The sequence below is a fragment of the Thalassophryne amazonica genome, chromosome 3 (assembly GCF_902500255.1).
Source record: "Thalassophryne amazonica chromosome 3, fThaAma1.1, whole genome shotgun sequence".
Classification (NCBI taxonomy): Eukaryota; Metazoa; Chordata; class Actinopteri; order Batrachoidiformes; family Batrachoididae; genus Thalassophryne; species Thalassophryne amazonica.
In genome coordinates, this window is record NC_047105.1 from 21,593,837 (window position 1) to 21,613,894 (window position 20,058).

The 20,058-nt window shown below is 41.6% G+C and overlaps 1 protein-coding gene across 2 annotated transcripts in view; it reads left to right on the forward strand.

The window, feature by feature from the left end:
* Positions 1–20,058, forward strand: part of pcbp4 (poly(rC) binding protein 4) — a 417,908-nt gene that overhangs the window by 263,924 nt on the left and 133,926 nt on the right. Inside the window, exons 4-7 of one of the 2 annotated variants that reach the window (XM_034165900.1) lie at positions 4,831–5,041; positions 5,414–5,530; positions 19,068–19,199; positions 19,594–19,722. In XM_034165900.1, the coding sequence (XP_034021791.1) occupies positions 5,507–5,530; positions 19,068–19,199; positions 19,594–19,722 (285 nt within the window). In that variant the 5' untranslated portion in view covers positions 4,831–5,041; positions 5,414–5,506. The remainder of the gene's footprint in view (positions 1–4,830; positions 5,042–5,413; positions 5,531–19,067; positions 19,200–19,593; positions 19,723–20,058) is intronic. The other variant, XM_034165899.1, reaches the window with a different exon arrangement.

Sequence of the window (20,058 nt, forward strand, 5' to 3'; positions counted from 1 at the left end):
GAATATAAAAAATATCAGATGAAAAAATAAATGTATCTGATGCAGCTATCCCTGACACATTTTCTGCTGTACATATTTAGCACAAACACAGCACAACATAAAAAAAAATATATATATAAATGTATATGTTAGATGTAGTGCATTCTGAGCAAAAATAAACATTTAAAATAAATATACTAAAATAAAACTTATACCATACCCATCTTTTGTCTTTGTAAAATAAAATTTTCACACCCATCTTCAGGAGTGCCACTAGTACTTAGCTGCATCTAAAACAAAAGAAACCTAAATGAAAGACTCCTTAAAACAAACAAACAAAAAAATCAGTTTGACTTAAATGTTCATGTTTTTCTTCAGAAAAATAAGCATGTCCACATTTTCTGGTGACAGTACAGATCTGCTTGCTGTGACAATGTCACCTGCTGTGGAAAAAACCCTTTCACTCGAGACAGAGGTAGCAGGTACACCTAGGTAACGCTGTGCCAGCTTGGCAAGGTGAACGTATGAGGTGTGATGTTTCGTCCACCATATTAGAGTATTACCATCTGTGGAAATGCACTCCGCTAGCCTGTACAAGTTCACCTCCTCCTCTGCCACTTGAACTGCAGACCTGGTCCTTGGCTTCTGGGCCATGAACCGTTCTCCGAACAACTCCTTCATGGCTGACTTCTTCTCTGGTGGAGAGGCCGATGAACAATCTGATGAGTCTACTGCTTGAGTCTCTGTGGAGGAGGTTTCTCCTGTTGTGCCTGTGGCTTGGTCCTGAAGCAATATAAAAAAAACTAAATATATGCGTTAATGTTGACTATTTTTAAATATAATACATATTATTTAATTTAAATAAACATTTACAATTCACACACTAGCAAAATAAACTGTATTCAATTAATAAAAGAATACTTACTTGTTCAATACACACCACAATCTCTGTGGTGAGTGCTTCATAGACTCTCTGTTGAGTGGCATCATCCAAGTATAGCAAGGATTTGAATCGAGCGTCCAAAGCAGTGCACTTGTGCAGGTAATCCTCAAGTGCAGGATCTGTGTATCTCCGCTCCAAGTCATTCCCGATGGCTTTTTTGACATCTCTCACTGCTGGGCTGTCATTATCAGACTGTGCCATAGAGTTCAGGATGTTCATTTTAAGTGGCAGGATCATGGACGCTGTTGTAGATGATGCTTCACACATCATGATGGTCACGGTTTTCAGGGTTTTCATGACTGTGACAAGATTTTCAGCCAGTTCATGTCCATTATGAGACAGACTTGGAATGTTCTTCATATTTTTTTTCACAGCGCTGTCATTCATTGCAGAATACACTGCAGACTGCTGTTCAAGGTATCTTTCCATGTCATGTGAGGAGTTCCACCTAGTTGGAACATCTTGGATGAGTTTGTTCTCACTAAGCTGCAGCAACTGCTGTTTTTTCTTCAACATGCTGTTTCCTATTGCACTTCTGTGAAAGAAGGTGACAATTTTTCTCATCTTTGCAAGAAGATGGGAGACCTGCTGCACCGCCATTCCCCTCTGAGCAGCTAAATTTATGGTATGAGCAAAGCATCCAATTTGTGGTCCCAGCCCAGCAGCTGTGACAGCATTAACTATATTCCTGGCATTGCCAGTAGTCACAGGTATAGTTACATTTGGTCGCACTAGCTTCCAGTCTTCCACAGCTTCTAACAGACCACTGGCTAAATCTTCAGTAGTGTGACTGTCTAGGAGGCGTGTCTGAAGAACGTTGCTTTTTATCTCCCATTCTGAACTAATATAATGTGCTGTAACAGTCAGGTAGCTCTGTGTAGCTCTTGACATCCAGGCGTCTGAGGTCAAAGCAACAGCGGGTGCTGCTAACACTACTGTCTCTAATTTACATTTGGTCTCAGTGTACAAAGCAGGAACTGCAGTATTGGAGAAATAAGTCCGCAAAGGAACCTTGTAACGGGGCTCAAGCGTCCGCAGCAAGTCCTGAAAAGCGGCGGTGTCCACGACAGAAAAGGGTTGCATGTCGACAGCAATAAAAGTAGCAATTGCCCGTTCAATTTCTTTTGCTCTCTTTGAATCATGTGCAAATGGTTGTCTAAATAACTCTGTAAAGTTTGTACTGCATGTGCTTGTTGTTTTCGTGTGGTAGAGCTTATTATATCCACGTCGGGATGATGTCGACGTAAATGTGCCGTCATGTTTGTTGTATTTCCTCCGGTGTAGTTTAGCATCTTTTGACACTTGTGATATACCGTTGTACTTTTGTCTATGACGCGCTCATTATCATCATACTTAACTCGAAAACCAAAATAGTTCCACATGCCAGACCTGAAGGACGGTGAAGCAACCTCGATTTCAGGAGGATTCAGTGCATTCGCCATGTTGGAACCGCTTGCAGTGCAGTAGTGCGTCAGTGGCTCGGCGCTCGACAATGTTCCAGGGCAGGGCGGAGTAATCGAGCACGGATCCTCATCATCAGAAGTTGATGAAATGATTAAATAAACCTAAAAAAAAGTGCGTCGTATTGTTCGATTCAGTGCTGTATTGAACCGTGACCCCTGTATCGAACGATTCAATGCAGATACATGTATTGTTGCACCCCTATAATTTAGTAAATCTTGGTCTTAAATGTCCACTCTAAATTAAATTAATTTTGTGACCCCAGCACACCATAAAAAGCAAAAAAAATAGTTTTTTTGGGGGGGGGGGGGGGGGGGACTTTTTTCATCACTTCTGCATCTTGCCTGTGATGATGTCATCAGTGTGCACTGGTAGTAGTCGCATGACAATGACATCAGTTTGAGTTTGCTATATGAGATTTGTGTACAAGGGAAAACAGATCTGGCACTGAACAGTTTAGCTATTTGTGAATTATTTTTTATTCATGAGGAAGTCAGACATTTTATTTCATGATATGGAGGGGTGGGTGTTCTGAAGTATTTAATATTGCGCATCCACCCACCCCTTCTTCAGGAACTCCCCCGGGTGTCGGAACACTCAGGGCATGTACAGTAATTAAAACATAAATGACATAATCCTTGATAATGTAACTATAATCTGATTCCATTTTTCCATTGTAATCTGGTCTGATTATAGTTACTTACTTACTTACACAATCCAGATTTACATGTGATCCATTACTACCAAGCCCTGCCAGTGGTACACATTCTACTTTCATTTTGTTTTAGGGTCTACATGTTTGTTGGTATCACTAATGTGAATTTGAACTTGTTGACCTTAGCATTTGTCAACAAATTCAGTGCTTCTTAAACTGCCCTGAATTTGGGCAAGTACCTGGTTTAAAAAGAAAAACATAAAAAATGAACCCCCCCCCCCATGGTAACCCTAAAGTCTTGCATCTTCATTTTACACCAAAAATATCAGCATCACCAAACACCTCTATCTAGTGACCTCATGACTCCATAAGCTCTTCACAGGTGTCTCTTGACTTCATAGTCTGAGGACTCAGAGACATGAATGTCACCACTGAGATAAGTGAACGTCTCTTGAAGTTCAACACTTTTAATGCATGCAAATAATGGCTGAGTCCAGGAAGTCAGTGGAAGCCTAGGACAGTGGTAAAACCAGATGCTCTGACTCTTCACTCAGCTTCTCAAGTGCTGCAATCAGGGTCTCCACTGATTCTGCAAAAATCACAGCATCATCCTTGAAGTCATGGTCAGTAAACCTTTTGGCTGGTTTCTCCAACCTGACCCAACACCCCGATCATGCAAGCTCTAAAGAGAGCAGGAGCCAGAACACATCCCTGAGGAATGCCAGAATTCACTGGGAAAAATTCAGAGACTCTGCCCCTGCTCTGCACAGCACTTCAGTACCTGGTGGCTGACACAGGTGATGTCAAGCAACATGATGAGGATCCTGCAAAATTCTGTCCCAGTGAGCAACACAGTCAACCGAATGAAACACTTTGCAAAGTCAACATAGGCTGCCAAGAAGTGTTGCTGATAGTCATGTTTGCGTTTAATGAGAACTCACAGAAACAAGACTCTGTCTGTAGCAATAATAATAACAACAACAACAACTAAGTTGCCCATAAGGGCAGGGATACAACTGTAAATTGATTTTTGTCTTATTTTCACCAACATCTCAATTAAATAAACAGTTGAGTTCTTGTTGCACATTTGAGGAGCTTTTATTAGCATGTAGTGGGCAATGTGAGCATTTCAGGGTTCCTAATACATTTCCTACTTGAAACCCAAGAAATCGGTGAAAAGGTAAAAAGTTCTGGGGTTTTTTTGGGGGGGAGGGGGGGGGGGTTGTCATGCAGAGCTGTGACCTTGCAGTATCAATGTATAAACATTTCAATTTTGAGAGTTTTACATTCTTGAGTTTTAAGGACTCGAAGGTTTGCTAGAAGGACGTACAGATTGGGCGTTTGTCAATGAATTTCAGTTTAATTGACTTCATTGAATATAGGCTGGATTTTTTCTTTTCTTTTCTGTGTCCGTCCTCCCAACATTTATTTGAACACCAGAATGTGAGGCATTTTAATTGCACATATTTCTGCATTTTTCATTCACTGAAGATAAGAAAGCAGACTTTGGGTGGATTTCCACATCTTTAATACCAGGTTATGGTTGTGTTTGATTTCAGTCTAATAACGCACACCTCAGTTTCTGCTAACGTCCATCCTCTCTCCATCCTCTTGTGATTATTACTGCACCGTCTCTATTATCTTCACCTCCACCTCTTCTTATTTCTTTTCAAATATTTGCACCACCTTGTCTCCCCTCTCTTCCTGATCCTTTCCCTCACTCCTCCTGTCCTCCTCCACCTACCCTTCCTCCTCCATCTTTAATAAATCTCTATTCCTCTCCTTTTCCCAGGGATGAATCACATCTTCATCTTTCCTCCTCCTCAGAATCATCTTTCTCTCCCTAATCCTTGCCAATATTCTCAACACCTTTTCATTTCCTCCTCTCACCTCCTTTCCTGAAAAACGTGATTTACTGTGTTGCTCCTCTCATCCGCTTGCTTACCTTCCACTGTTCTTCGTTTCCAGTCTCCACGTAATCCCTCTCTCCTCCTGCGTCACAGGTGAATCTCCTTTAGGGAGCAGGGAGCAATGTGGTGAAAATTATTTCTCCTCCTCTTCTGTCTTGGCCCACATATCCCTCCCCACCACTAATGTGTATTCTCTCTCCTCCTCCCTCCTTTCCCCCTCTTCATTAAACCCCATCATCCCTCCGTTCCATCGTCTCCTGTTGTTACTCATCTCCTCTCTGCTCCCCGCCTGTCTCCCTCCTCATGTCGTTCCCTCATTTTCCTTCCTTGCATTATCCCCCCATGTGCCCTTTATCCTCTCCCTCACCTACTTCCTGTACTCCCCTGTCCCCTAAAATGATTTTCCCACAATCCATCCCTCCGTCCCTCCCTCCCTTGTCCTTCAATCTCTGTCTGGGCCCACAGAGCAGCGCCAGGATCAACATCTCAGAGGGGTCGTGTCCGGAGAGGATCATCACCATCACAGGGCCGACGGACTGTGTGTTCCGAGCCTTCACCATGATCACGTTCAAACTGGAGGAGGTACACATCACACGTGCACACGCTGGAAGACAAACTCAAGATTTATTATCTATGATTATGAAGCTGTGACTGGGGTAGGACCAGACACGTTGGCATGTGGTCATTGCGTGCTTTTACATTCACAGGAGCCTGTTTTGAGGATGCTCTGCTTCAGAGCATTTTTGTACCCTACATCCTCTAAATACAACCCCTGGCAAAAATTATGGAATCACCGGCCTCGGAGGATGTTCATTCAGTTGTTTAATTTTGTAGAAAAAAAGCAGATCACAGACATGACACAAAACTAAAGTCATTTCAAATGGCAACTTTCTGGCTTTAAGAAACACAATAAGAAATCAGGAAAAAAAAACTGTGGCAGTCAGTAACAGTTACTTTTTTAGACCAAGCAGAGGGAAAAAAAATATGGAATCACTCAATTCTGAGGAAAAAATTATGGAATCATGAAAAACAAAAGAAGGCTCCAACACATCACTAGTATTTTGGCTTTTATAACAGCTTGCAGTCTCTGAGGCATGGACTTAATGAGTGACAAACAGTACTCTTCATCAATCTGGTTCCAACTTTCTCTGATTGCTGTTGCCAGATCAGCTTTGCAGGTTGGAGCCTTGTCATGGACCATTTTCTTCAACTTCCACCAAAGATATTCAATTGGATTAAGATCCGGACTATTTGCAGGCCATGACATTGACCCTATGTGTCTTTTTGCAAGGAATGTTTTCACAGTTTTTGCTCTATGGCAAGATGCATTATCATCTTGAAAAATGATTTCATCATCCCCAAACATCCTTTCAATTGATGGGATAAGAAAAGTGTCCAAAATATCAACGTAAACTTGTGCATTTATTGATGATGTAATGACAGCCATCTCCCCAGTGCCTTTACCTGACATGCAGCCCCATATCATCAATGACTGTGGAAATTTACATGTTCTCTTCAGGCAGTCATCTTTATAAATCTCATTGGAACGGCACCAATCAAAAGTTCCAGCATCATCACCTTGCCCAATGCAGATTCGAGATTCATCACTGAATATGACTTTCATCCAGTCATCCACAGTCCACGATTGCTTTTCCTTAGCCCATTGTAACCTTGTTTTTTTCTATTTAGGTGTTAATGGTGGCTTTTGTTTAGCTTTTCTGTATGTAAATCCCATTTCCTTTAGGCGGTTTCTTACAGTTCGGTCACAGACGTTGACTCCAGTTTCCTCCCATTCGTTCCTCATTTGTTTTGTTGTGCATTTTCGATTTTTGAGACATATTGCTTTAAGTTTTCTGTCTTAACACTTTGATGTCTTCCTTGGTCTACCAGTATGTTTGCCTTTAACAACCTTCCCATGTTGTTTGTATTTGGTCCAGAGTTTAGACACAGCTGACTGTGAACAACCAACATCTTTTGCAACACTGAGTGATGATTTACCCTCTTTTAAGAGTTTGATAATCCTCTCCTTTGTTTCAATTGACATCTCTCTTGTTGGAGCCATGATTCATGTCAGTCCACTTGGTGCAACAGCTCTCCAAGGTGTGATCACTCCTTTTTAGATGCAGAGTAATGAGCAGATCTGATCTGATGCAGGCGTTAGTTTTGGGGATGAAAATTTACAGGGTGATTCCATAATTTATTCCTCAGAATTGAGTGATTCCATATTTTTTCCCTCTGCTTGGTCTAAAAAAGTAACCATTACTGACTGCCACAATTATTTTTCCTGATTTCTTATAGTGATTCTTAAAGCCAGGAAGTTGCCATTTGAAATGACTTTAGTTTTGTGTCATGTCTGTGATCTGCTTTTTATCTACAAAATTAAACAACTGAATGAACATCCTCCGAGGCCGGTGATTCCATAATTATTGCCAGGGGTTGTAATAATGCCACTTGCACTCATGTCGGAGTGTTGGTCTACAAATGCGGTCACAGCTGGTGAGAGCATTTGCACTAAAACCACCAAAAACCTGGTCTAAAGTCCAGCGCCAATATTGTGCAAAGATCACAACACTCAGAATCGCCTACTTGAGCAGCTTCAGAATGCACGTACAATTCGCCTGCACATATCATTGCCAAGCACCTGCATCAGTGTAATAATAATAATATGACGCTGTATTATGGGCACTGTAGGGAAAGAAAAATTACATCACCGATAGAAGCATTATTGGAATATATGTTCTGACACAGTTTCCCATTTAATAGGAAACTGTGTCAGAATTTTGACTGGTACTGTATATGTGTCATCTTCAGCCCAGTCTCACGTTTTTTTGTTGTTGTTGTTTTTTCGTGCTACAGTCACGAAATGAGTCAAATTTTCGTGATGTTTTTTTTTTAACTCACTATTGCTAACCCTGCTCCTACCTCCAACCCTAACCATAACCGCTACCACCACCCCACCGCTTCACTTTTAATTTCGTGCACCCCTAACAGAATTAATTAGAATGAATTTGTGCTGCCGTGATGAAAATGGGGCGGTTTTATAGCAGCATAACTAAGGGATGGTTCAGGGTCACCTGATCCAGCCCTAACTATAAGCTTTAGCAAAAAGGAAAGTTTTAAGCCTAATCTTAAAAGTAGAGAGGGTGTCTGTCTCCCTGATACGAATTGGGAGCTGGTTCCAGAGGAGAGGAGCCTGAAAGCTGAAGGCTCTGCCTCCCATTCTACTCTTACAAACCCTAGGAACTACAAGTAAGCCTGCAGTCTGAGAGCGAAGCGCTCTATTGGGGTGATATGGTACTATGAGGTCCCTAAGATAAGATGCGACCTGATTATTCTAAACCTTATAAGTAAGAAGAAGAATTTTAAATTCTATTCTAGAATTAACAGGAAGCCAATGAAGAGAAGCCAATATGGGTGAGATATGCTCTCTCCTTCTAGTCCCCATCAGTATTCTAGCTGCAGCATTTTGAATTAACTGAAGGCTTTTCAGGGAACTTTTAGGACAACCTGATAATAATGAATTACAATAGTCCAGCCTAGAGGAAATAAATGCATGAATTAGTTTTTCAGCATCACTCTGAGACAAGACCTTTCTAATTTTAGAGATATTGCGCAAATGCAAAAAAGAAGTCCTACATATTTGCTTAATATGCGCTTTGAAGCCAATAGATGCAAACCAATAGATTAATGAAAATTCAGTAAGGTATATCTTATATATTATATTCCAATTCTAAGGTGGAACTATGCCAGTATGCAAAGGTATATCTAAATATCTAAAAAGGAAGAGTAAAATAGGAGAGTAGAAAAGAGTAGAGTAGAGCCACTTAGGTGCCTGGTCTTGAGAACCAGGGATGGTAGGTTAAAAAGCTTTTTTATCCCATGGGAACTCTCCCTACCCACCCAAGCAGCTCAAGAAAAAGGTATATATAATATAATAAGTAATAAGACATAAGAAGGATAAGACATCACATGAGAAGATTGTTATCAAACACAAAGGAACCAACTATTTTGTAAGCTACGATGAACATTGCTAAGGCTGGCTAGATAAGCTAACGTTAGCTGTTAGGTATAACTAATTGTATCCCACTCCTCCAATATTTACTTAAATATAATAATATTAAAAAGGGGGGAACAAGAAAAAGCAAAGCGTGTAGAAATGTATATGGAGACATAAGTACATACGAGGTCTGTCCATAAAGTATAGGTCCTTTTTATTTTTTTCAAAAACTATATGGATTTCATTCATATGTTTTTACGTCAGACATGCTTGAACCCTCATGCGCATGCGTGAGTTTTTCCATGCCTGTCGGTGACGTCATTCGCCTGTGAACACTCCTTGTGGGAGGAGTCGTCCAGCCCCTCGTCAGAATTCCTTTGTCTGAGAAGTTGCTGAGAGACTGGCGCTTTGTTTGATCAAAATTTTTTCTAAACCTGTGAGACACATCGAAGTGGACACGGTTCGAAAAATTAAGCTGGTTTTCGGTGAAAATTTTAACAGCTGATGAGAGATTTTGAGGTGATACTGTCGCTTTAAGGACTTCCCATGGAGTGAGATGTCGCGCAGCGGTCCCAGGTGCCGTCGTCAGCCTGTTTCAAGCTGAAAACCTCCACATTTCAGGCTCTATTGATCCAGGACGTCGTGAGAGAACAGAGAAGTTTCAGAAGAAGTCGGTTTCAGCATTTTATCCAGATATTCCACTGTTAAAGGAGATTTTTTTAATGAAAGACGTGCGGACGGGTCCGCACGTCGGGACGCAGCCGGCGCGGTCGGCGGCACAGGAAAAACACCTCTGTGTTGATAACCATTTGTAAAATCCAGGCGGCTTTTGATGGCTTTCAGTGGTGTGAGTATATGAGAAATTGTTTAACAGCTGGACATGTTCCAACTTGTCCTTAAGGCTTCCAACGGAGGTGTTTTTCCTGTGGCGGAGCGTCGCGGCGGCTGCGAGCCGACGCTGCAATCCGCCCGCACGTCTTTCATTAAAAAAAAATCTCCTTTAACAGTGGAATATCTGGATAAAATGCTGAAACCGACTTATTCTGAAACACGCATTTTATTCTACAAATTGCCAAATTTTGAGCCGTCTAAAAAGGTAATTATTTGACTTGTTTACATTGTCAAGGCTTGATAAAACAGTTGCGTGTTTTTTCCTTCTTGTCTGCAGCTGTTACAGTATTTATTCCTATGTTTATAACAGATTTAACTTCTTGTTATAATCATTATTCAGACGAGCTGCGCTCTGATGCGATCCGCTGACGTCACCACTCGCTCTGTTCACTGCTTGTTTACTTCAATCAACTTGTCCAAGTCCAGCAAATGCTCCAGAGGCTGTATTGTTGGTGTGAATAGTAATGCCAACGGCCCGAGGGCGCTTCTTTTATGACCGCAATGCAGATGCCGTGCACGTGCAACACGTGCGCGATACATTCATAATACACCCGTAATACTGCCGTGATAATCGCAATGCGCCGGATCCGTTTCCTCACTACATGCGTTATACAACCGTGATTGTTCATCATATATTCGCTATATATTATTAATATATCTGTAATTCATACTGGGCCATTTGTCATTTTTGGCCATTTTTGTTGCGGACGAGAACGAATGCCCGTAATTTGTGTACTCAATTCATGCGCAATTAATCCTCTCCCCAGTGGAACCGGGCCCTAAACTCGATGAATAAAAGTAAAACAATGTTGCAAGTCCTCCAAGTCAACACTGAATGTAAGAAAATTCTGGTTTTCCATGTTCTTATCTTGTGTCAATGCTTGAATTTTTAAATGATGCCACTTATATGTTAATAAAAACCTTTGCTGTAGTTCAGTATCTCTTATCATGACTCATTATCCTCCTTCAATACCCAGATAATTCTCATTTTGTGGGTATTGTGATGCATACACCCTTGCTCTCGGGGCATGAGACATAAATTAATCCGTTACTGTGAGATTTAAACAATTAGACAAATCCTTCTATCATATAAAATTTAATTTGACTTTCATCTTGTGGGTTGCTGGAGGACAGTGTTTTGATGTCAGTTGACAAAATCATCCATGGCAATCCCTTAGTGGCGAGGCAGGTTGACTCTTGGTCGATTCCTGGATTCCTGGATGGGATGGTGGAATTCTACATCCAGGCTCCATCCAGAGACGCCTGCGCGTTGGTTTATTTATCATGGGAATGTCAGTGACAAACGTACTGTCCTTAGCCTGGTTCAATGGCTGGGAAATGCCAGATGATCTGCTGCAGGCTTCATCCGCCTTCACAGCCGTTATAAGCCACAATCTCCTCCACCTAATACACCATTGAGGACTTCTTGTTCCACTGGAGCCCCGTTGTTGAGCCTTCATGATTACCTTTGTGACCACAGGGCACACAAGGTCCCCATCGTATTTCACCACAACAGGCAATACCCTACTTGATCCATTATCCAAGTGTCACGATGCAGATGAGGGGTTGGATTTTGACACCAACAAAATCACATTTTCAGAAGCAGAACGGCCACTGTTTTTTTTTTGTTTTGTTTTGTTTTGTTTTTTGTTTTTTTGTTTGTTTTTTTTATGTCATGTTGTCATTTCAGAACCCTTACAGAAAACTGAAATCCAGGCAGTGGGTAGTTTTGAATTTCAGGGATCCAGAAGTGAGAAATGACATATATAAGATTTAGATAAGAGTAAGATTGGCTGGAACTGAAATTTAGAGAGTGGTAGAGGCACTGCTGAAGAGATGAAATAAACTTTGGCACGAAGGAAACAAGAAATGTGAGGAGGAGAGATGAAAGGAGCGGAAAAAGATGGAAGAGAAGAGCTTAAATTATGAGAGCTTGAGAAAGAGGCATGGAGACTGTTGATTCTGTAGAATGTTAATAACAGCAGAGACATTAACAGATAAAAAGGTGAACAGATTAAAACGGAGAGTGGAGTTGGATTAAATTAGAAAAACCGAGCGAACAGACAGATGACTCCATACAGCTGCATTTTGGGTCCGTTTTGATTCCTTCATCGTGAAACCTTGTTTTGCTGTTGTGCTTTTTTTTAGATTATCTTCATTGTAAGTCAGAAAACACATTCTCTGTTAAAATTTGCCATTTCGGATGAATAAGGAGCTCAATTATTGCAATTTTGTGAACATTTAGGGAAGGAGGCTATACGTTGGAAGCACTATGAAAGTCTGAAGGTCTCCCGCTTTTTTTTTTCACCTCTCACAATTTGATGCCTTCTGACATCATGAAGGGCATTCGTACTGTGTTCTCTGTACCTGTGTGTCTGTGTGTGTGTCTGTGTGTGTGTGTGTGGGGGGGGGGGGGGGGGGTGTACAATTCAATCAGTAAAGCTGGTATCCAGCCAGCAGTAATTGGTGGGTTGGATGTCTATTGCATCCCTGAGCAAGACACTAAACCCCAAATCTGCTAAAGCTTGGATCTTTGAGCCACATGAATGTAAAAATGAAGTGTAGAGAAAGAAGGCTAAGATGCAGTTAAAGCCATTAGAACACACCCAATGTGAAGCACATACATACCAAATAATCAAAAAAAAGATGAAAAATATTCCTAGGGGTAAAAAAAACAAAAAAACAAAAAAAAAACAAACACCAATCTGGCACCAGGTTGGTGGTATCGAAAGGCAGATGTCCCTCAAATCCCTCAGTTTCTTAGGGAATCCCAAATCATTTCCAGGCTAAATACTGAGATTGGATTCAGGTCTGGTCTGCTTGAGGTTTCTTCCTCAAATCATCAGAGGGAGTTTTTCTTTACCACTGTGGCCTGTGTGCTTGCTCTAGGGGTTGGTAAGGTTTGACTTTACCTGTGTGAAGCACCTTGAGGCAACTTTGTTGTGATTTGGCGTTATATAAATGAAAAAAAATTGAAATTAAAATTGAGATGTGTCTAAACATGGGTCTTCTTCCCACTTGAATTTGCCTTTAGAGATATCCAAGAGCTGACCTAATTAAAGCCCAAACCTGCTGAACTAGTTTCATTCAACATGAAGAGCAGTGATTTGAACTCCTTCTGGATGTCAGAGGGTCACATCCTGTCTCTAAGACACCTCGCTAAGGGCCCTGTCCCAATGGCGTTTAGGAGGATTTGCGCGTGAAATGAGGAGACAAAAGCTGAGCGTCCGCAACAAAGGTGGGCGGAAATGACAAATGTCCTGGGGTGGATCAGCGAATACATGAGGAAGAAAAGCGGATATAACAGGGAACAGAAGCGAAGGCGACTGCAGAGGCGCCCCCATGAGGGGCACAGCGGCTGTGATGCACTTGCTCCATCCGTGCCCACTCTGTCTGCATGCGCGACATACCATTTGCGACCATGATGTGGCCGTGCTGGGCACGTGTCATACCTGTTTTGCACGCTGTCCCAGTCCGCCGCCAACCCGCGCCGACCCGTCGGTTGTGGATATCAGCGGATGACAGGGGATATGCGGCGCGTTGGTTGTGTATGTCCTGCGTATGTCTTCAGTATGTGTTCAGGCAGTGATGCGGATCTCATCCGCTGCAGGATATTTGAGCCGCTTAAAAATCCTGGCTGCGGACATGCGTGCCTCTGCGGATGATCACGGACGTGTTCGGATGGCGGCCGACTCATACAGGAATGTTACATGGTTCTTGCGGTTGTTTGGCAGATGTGGGCCACTTTTGTGGCATTCCATCCGCAAATCCTCCTAAACGCCAGTGGGACAGGGCCCTAAGGTATCATACCATAATGGGCCAAGCTACATGCTTGGCTCATTATGCTTGGCTTCTCCTTGCTTGGCATGCTTGGCTTCTCCTTGGCACACTTCACCTGATTTCCCTAAGTGGCCACATTCTAAGCTAAGTCCTTCGGAGTAAGGGCACCACTCAACAATAGTAGAGAAAAGTGGAATTCCAGCTATCTCAGCCCTCCCTCTGCTCAGCTCGGCATGGCCTGAGCTAAGTCAGGTGCAAGTATATATAATGGCCCAATGATATGTATACTGGCCCAATATAATGGTATATACATAGGCCCAATTCCAGTATTTTGTCTTTAACCAACCATGTTACCGCTTTGTCCTTTTGCATTGTGCACATATGAATATGCAAAATCACGGGAAAGGGCAAAGTGGTATGTGAAAGGGAGAGTATTGGAATTGGGCCTTAGTGTACATTCCACCCCCAGCTCTTGAAATCTGATCATTTTTAGTTTGTCCGGACCCAAGGTCTGTTGAGGTAATGTCATGGCGAAGCATTCATCATCTCTCCATTGGACATCTGTCTGCAATTCATAGAAAATGCTTCTTCTCCTTCATTTCCTGGTGAATTATGAGTCTGATGGATTTATTTTCTTCATCTAAGCACTGTTCAAACCACAAATTTAAAACTTGTGTCTTTTCTTGTGAAGTGTGAAATTCACCTGAAATTCTCATTTTCCTTCTGTTCTTGATGGACTTTGTGTCCAATAGTTTTTATTGATTCATCTAAAATTTTATGCAAAATATAGGCTTTTGGTGGTGAAAACACTGCAATTCACCTCACCTAAAATAGGTCATGGTCCCGAATGGCATGGTTGATGAGAAAACAATCACTAAAATGACACACCATTCAAGAAAATGAAGACATTTTTCAATAAGATTGTGGAAAAGAACCTCAGCTGCCAACAAAAATATTCACAGCCGTGGGTAAATTATTATTTTAGAATAAGACGGGTTACACACTGCTGTAAACATTTCACGTGGAACTTCAGGTTTCATTAAAAAATTTATTTACTCAATAGTATAAATGCTAAAATTACCGCTGGAAAATTTGCAGCTGTTGTTAAATAATTTTATTTGCAGTATATCATCATTTACTTTAATTGTTTAAAAAATCAGATGAGCTCTGCATCACTGACAATCTGGTGTTCTGAACTCGCCATGAGAATTGGACACAAAGTTGTGGTGAACCTGCATCGGACCGACTCGAGCCGAGTGCAGGATAGACAACTGAGTCCAGCTGAGCTCTCAAAAGTTGAACATATTCCAAACTGGCGTTAGTTTAACCACCATTTCCTGACTTGTGCAGATTCATGTTGAGGAGCGTTCTAACCTACACCCCCTGGGACACACATGAACCGCGCCGAGGCTGCTTACGAATGAATTCACCAACTATTCAAAGGAAGCTTGTTTTGACTGCTTGCATCCGCAATCTCTTTCTTACGGAAATGATCCAAAATTTATATGCAGGGGTGATGTTGTAACATAAATCGAGCGGAGCTTTGAGAGCTTTGCTGTATGAAACGTCAACCAAAGCTGCTTTTTGCCCACAACCAGATTATTGCTGACTCCGCCTGTCAATCTCTCACTCCAATTTCCTCTCACCCCATGACAAGACGAATGCCTTCAGTCTGAGCAGAAACTCACTTTCAATCAAGAAGGTGCAAACCAGCAGTTTGTGAACAGAGCTGCTGATGCTGCTGCAGCCCACTTCACATCCAGCACCAAAACAGAGGGGCTACTGGGTAATTTAAACACATTAGGGGAAACCTGTTCACTGACATTCACCATTAAGGTAGTTAGAGATAGAAAAAGGAAAGGAAAAGGAAATACAACAAACAAAATGGAAATAGTTGGGACCTAAAGAATATAAAACGTTCTAAAACATTCGCCCTATTGATGTTTCAAATCCCGCAAAACTTCGAAGAGGTCGCTGCGCTGCGAGATCTCAGTAACACTGAGAACTGCATTGAGACGCTGTGATCGGGCTGCACTTTAACCGCTGCACACGGACAACACCATAAACATCGCAACATGAAACTATTTTTATATTGTGCCTAAAACTCTCATGAATATATTCTCTGGGTTTATAGACGTTGTTATTGTGTTTGTTTTATGTAAACATGCGAGAATCACAGGCTGTCTCTCTGTTATTTTCAATGGGAGCTGCTGGGAGCTGCGCTCGCTTCCTGATCATGTCATTCTGGGGGAAACTGAAGTATGCTCTTTAACCCTTTGGGGTCTGAGGTCATTTTTTGGACAGTTCACTTGCCTGGCATAAATGTTTTATTATAGCTGTTAACAGCTCTCCCTGCATCCCACAATCAAGTTTTATGTCTCTTTTTTTTAGGACAACCTGTGCTTTCATAATATATATGCTTTTGTTGTGTTTTATAAGTGTAATAAAGGTTTACAATCAAAAATAAGGAAGGAAAAAGTAAAGCGAAAAATAATTTTCCACACATTTATTCAAAACACACAGCAAACTATAATAAACAACTGTTTTGACACTTTATAAAGGTAATTCGAGGTATTGTGTGAAAGACTGTACAACAAAAAGGTTCAAACAATAAACACAAATGCACATTTTGAACAATATATACAAAATGGTCTATGCGTTTTTTGGGGGTTTTTTTTGTCTTCATGGTAAAAGCAACAGAGTTATCCAGTAACATTCACATGCAAACTAGTGGAGCAATCCTGATAGTTACACACTCTTTGTTTGAGCACGTGAGATTGTCATCAGAGGATCTCAGTCTGCTCTGTCTGCTTTCAGTGATCACTGTGCGTAATGGCGCAGGGCGCATTTGGAGCCCAGTAGTATGTACTCATTGGAGCACCCAGGGGGCTATTCAAACGGGCCAACTAGTAACATATCACTCCTGAAAATGATCTTTGGCTTTTCACGTGAGGTGAATCTGCTCTATGATTGGATTTTGGAAAACCATGTGACGGTGAACCAATTCCAATTGGACACACATTGCGCACGTCAACACACAGCTTCTATGAGGAGTACAAAGATGGCCGATGGCTGGCTCGAAAGTCCTCGGAGTTAAATTTTCAGAGAAAAAAAAGTGAGTTTCTATCTCGTATCATTAAAAAGTTATTTATAATTTAGTAAAGCTTGGTCTTAGCCATCGTATATGACGGCGTCGGCCCCACAGGGTTAATATCTTGATTATTGTTCTTTACAACACTGTTTGTCCTCTTTGTTCCAGACTAATATATATAATATGTCTGAAATTCGGTTTGCATTTATTAAATTCCATGCAGATTAGACGTAGCAGACATGGATTATTTGTTATAATTGTTTTAGCAAAGTTTTCAGGGGTATCATGCATGCAGTCTCTTATTAACGTGACAAAAAGCATAAAAAATTACATTTTTGTAGTATAATATTCATTTACAATTGTCATTATGTTGATTCTCTATGTTGTTTGACTGCAGCATCTCTCTGGTGCGCAAGGGATTATGGGATACGTCTGTAGGGCGAATAACCTTGTGTGAGGACAAAATTTGGACTGGTAGAGTAAAACTGAAAAAATAAAATAAAATTCAATTAAATCATACTGTGTTTATGCTCCGCACTGCTCCACTGCAGTTTATTTTGACATGAAAATATGGATGAAAACTTTTATTTATCCAAATGCAGACACAGGGGACCCAAACACACGTTCTGCGATCAAAGCTGCTCTCATACACACCCACACACACACAGAAACACGCCCCATAGCAAAATTAACACACATTCGACTTTACTTTTAGACCAAAAAAAAAAAAAGCATAAATTATATCAGTCATCTGCAAAAACATGGCGTTATAAATCTTAAGTTTGGGATGGAGAAGGAGGCCGCTCCCCTCAGTGACGCTGACACAATTATGTCAAAACATTTGTACATTTTCAGCAGATTATTTGTTCCTTGTACAATCATGAAATACTTTCTGTGGGACACTTCCATCTCAGACAGAACACAAAAAAGAAACCCAGAGAAAAGATTTGTGGATGACAACATGACACAAATATGAGCATTTGGAAAATGTTTCACTCAGATGGAGATTTGTGCTGCTCAGACGAGGCGCTGCTGCGATTTACATTCTAAAGGCAGCGAGGCCTCCGGACCGGCTGCCTAATTAACTCAAGCAATTGCATTAAGACCAGGTGATTCGAGCCACTATTTATTACCTGAGTTAATTAAAAGGAGAGAGAGTGCAGATGAGGTTTAGAAGAAGGAAAAAACCTGCCGGAGAGGGAAAAGCAGGGTGTATTTAATGAGAATAGACAGAGATGGAGACAGAAACAGCTGAACAGAGAAGACAGGATGAATTCAAAAGTTTTATTTCTAACAAATATTAAGCAGCAGCTGTGGCACCGTTTAGATCGATAACCAGCTCCTCGTAACCTGAGATGTTCAATCGGATTCAGGTCTGAGCTCTGGCTGGGCCACTCAGAGACATTCACAGAGTTGTCATGAAGCCACTCCTTTGATATCTTGGCTGTGTGCTTAGAGTCATTGTCCTGCTGAAAGACGAATTGTTGCCCCAGTCTGAGGTCAAGAGCACTCTGGAGCAGGTTTTCATCCAGGATGTCTCTTGTCCTTTGCTGCATTCATCTTTCCCTCAATCCTGACTAGTCTCCCAGTTCCTGCTGCTGATAAACATCTCCACAGCATGATGCTGCCACCACCATGCTTCACTGTACGGATGCTGTCTGGTTTCTTCCAAACATGGCATTTGCCATTCACACCAGAGTTCAATCTTTGTCTCTTCAGACCAGAGAATTTTCTTTCTCATGGTCTGAGAGTCCTTCAGGTGCCTTTTTACAAACTCCAGGTGGGCTGCCATGTGCCTTTTTTTAAGGAGTGGCTTCCATCTGGCCACTCTACCATACAAACCTGATTGGTGGATTACTGCAGAGATGGTTTTCATCAAGTGAATTTACCACAGACAGACTTCATTTAAGCTGTAGAAACATCTTAAGGATGATCAGTGGAAACAGGATGTACCTTTTTGAGCTTCATGGAAAAGGCTGTGAATACTTATGTACATGTGATTTCTTACCCTTTGATTTTTAATAAATTTGCAAAAATCTCACAAATTTTCATGTTGTCATTCTGGGGTGCAGTGAATAGAATTTTGAGGAAAAAATGAATTTCATCCATTTTGGAAAAAGGCTGTTACACATTAAATTGTGGGAAAAAGTGAAGCGCTGTGAATACTTTCTGGAAGCACCATACATTCTGAATTCAAGCTCACTGAAAGCTTCATGGTTCTGTCAGAAATTCAGTCAACAAATGCTGATGTTTGAGGTCATTTGAAATGAATCTCCAGTCTGATCGAACAGTGGTGCCACACGATTTACTCTGAGCACTGAAAGAATGTGTCAGTGTAAACCTGTCTGTTTCTCCTCCAGGATCTGACGGCACTGGTAGCCAACGGCACAGTGACCAGCAAACCTCCAGTCACTTTAAGACTGGTGATCCCAGCCAGTCAGTGTGGCTCTCTCATTGGCAAGGGCGGCTCAAAGATCAAAGAGATCAGAGAGGTGAGACTTTTAAAAAAAAGTGTGTGTGTGTGTGTGTGTGTGTGTGTGTGTGTGTGTGTGTGTGTGTGTGTGTGTGTGTGTGTGTGTGTGTTTGTTTCCATAGCAACATGAAGCCTGCAGGTGGAAAATTTGGGATAAATAAATTGTAGGTGTCAGTCCTCTATCAGCATTATTCAGCGATGCAACAACCTCGGTTATTTGCTGAACATAATCACATTTGTTTATAGTCACCATGTCCGAGTGTGGAAAGTGTGTGTCTGTGCAGTGTGCCATCATACAAGATTCAACCTTCTCAATTAAAAAAAATATATTAATCCTGTCAGAGCTCCTTTTTCTTGCTCAAAATCTCTGCGTTTTTCTGCACAGCACTGACTCTGTGTGTGTGTGTGTTTAGACAACAGGTGCCAAGGTGCAGGTGGCGGGCGACCTCCTCCCCAGCTCCACAGAGCGTGAGGTGACGATATCGGGGAGCCAGGACGCCATCATCCAGTGTGTTAAACTCATCTGCACCGTAATCCTTGAGGTCTGTACCCATGATGTCTGAGAATCTGAACATGCTCCAATCTGGACGTGCCAGTCCTACATATAGAAATTCAACAGCATCATTGTCTTGTTGCTCGTATGACAATGGACTGAAGTAGCATTCGTCCTGGGATTTTTTCAGAATGGGAAATCTTCACTTGTTAAACTAAATCATCTCATTTTGCTCCTTGATGGTGAGATTCTGTGCTGGTGTAAAGTAAAGTCAATCCTCGGACTGCTCATAAGAATTACGGTCTGCTAGCCATATAGATACATAGAGGGGCCAATAATCAACCACCAAGCCCTCCAAAATCATGTTATTGTCTATGTATTATCT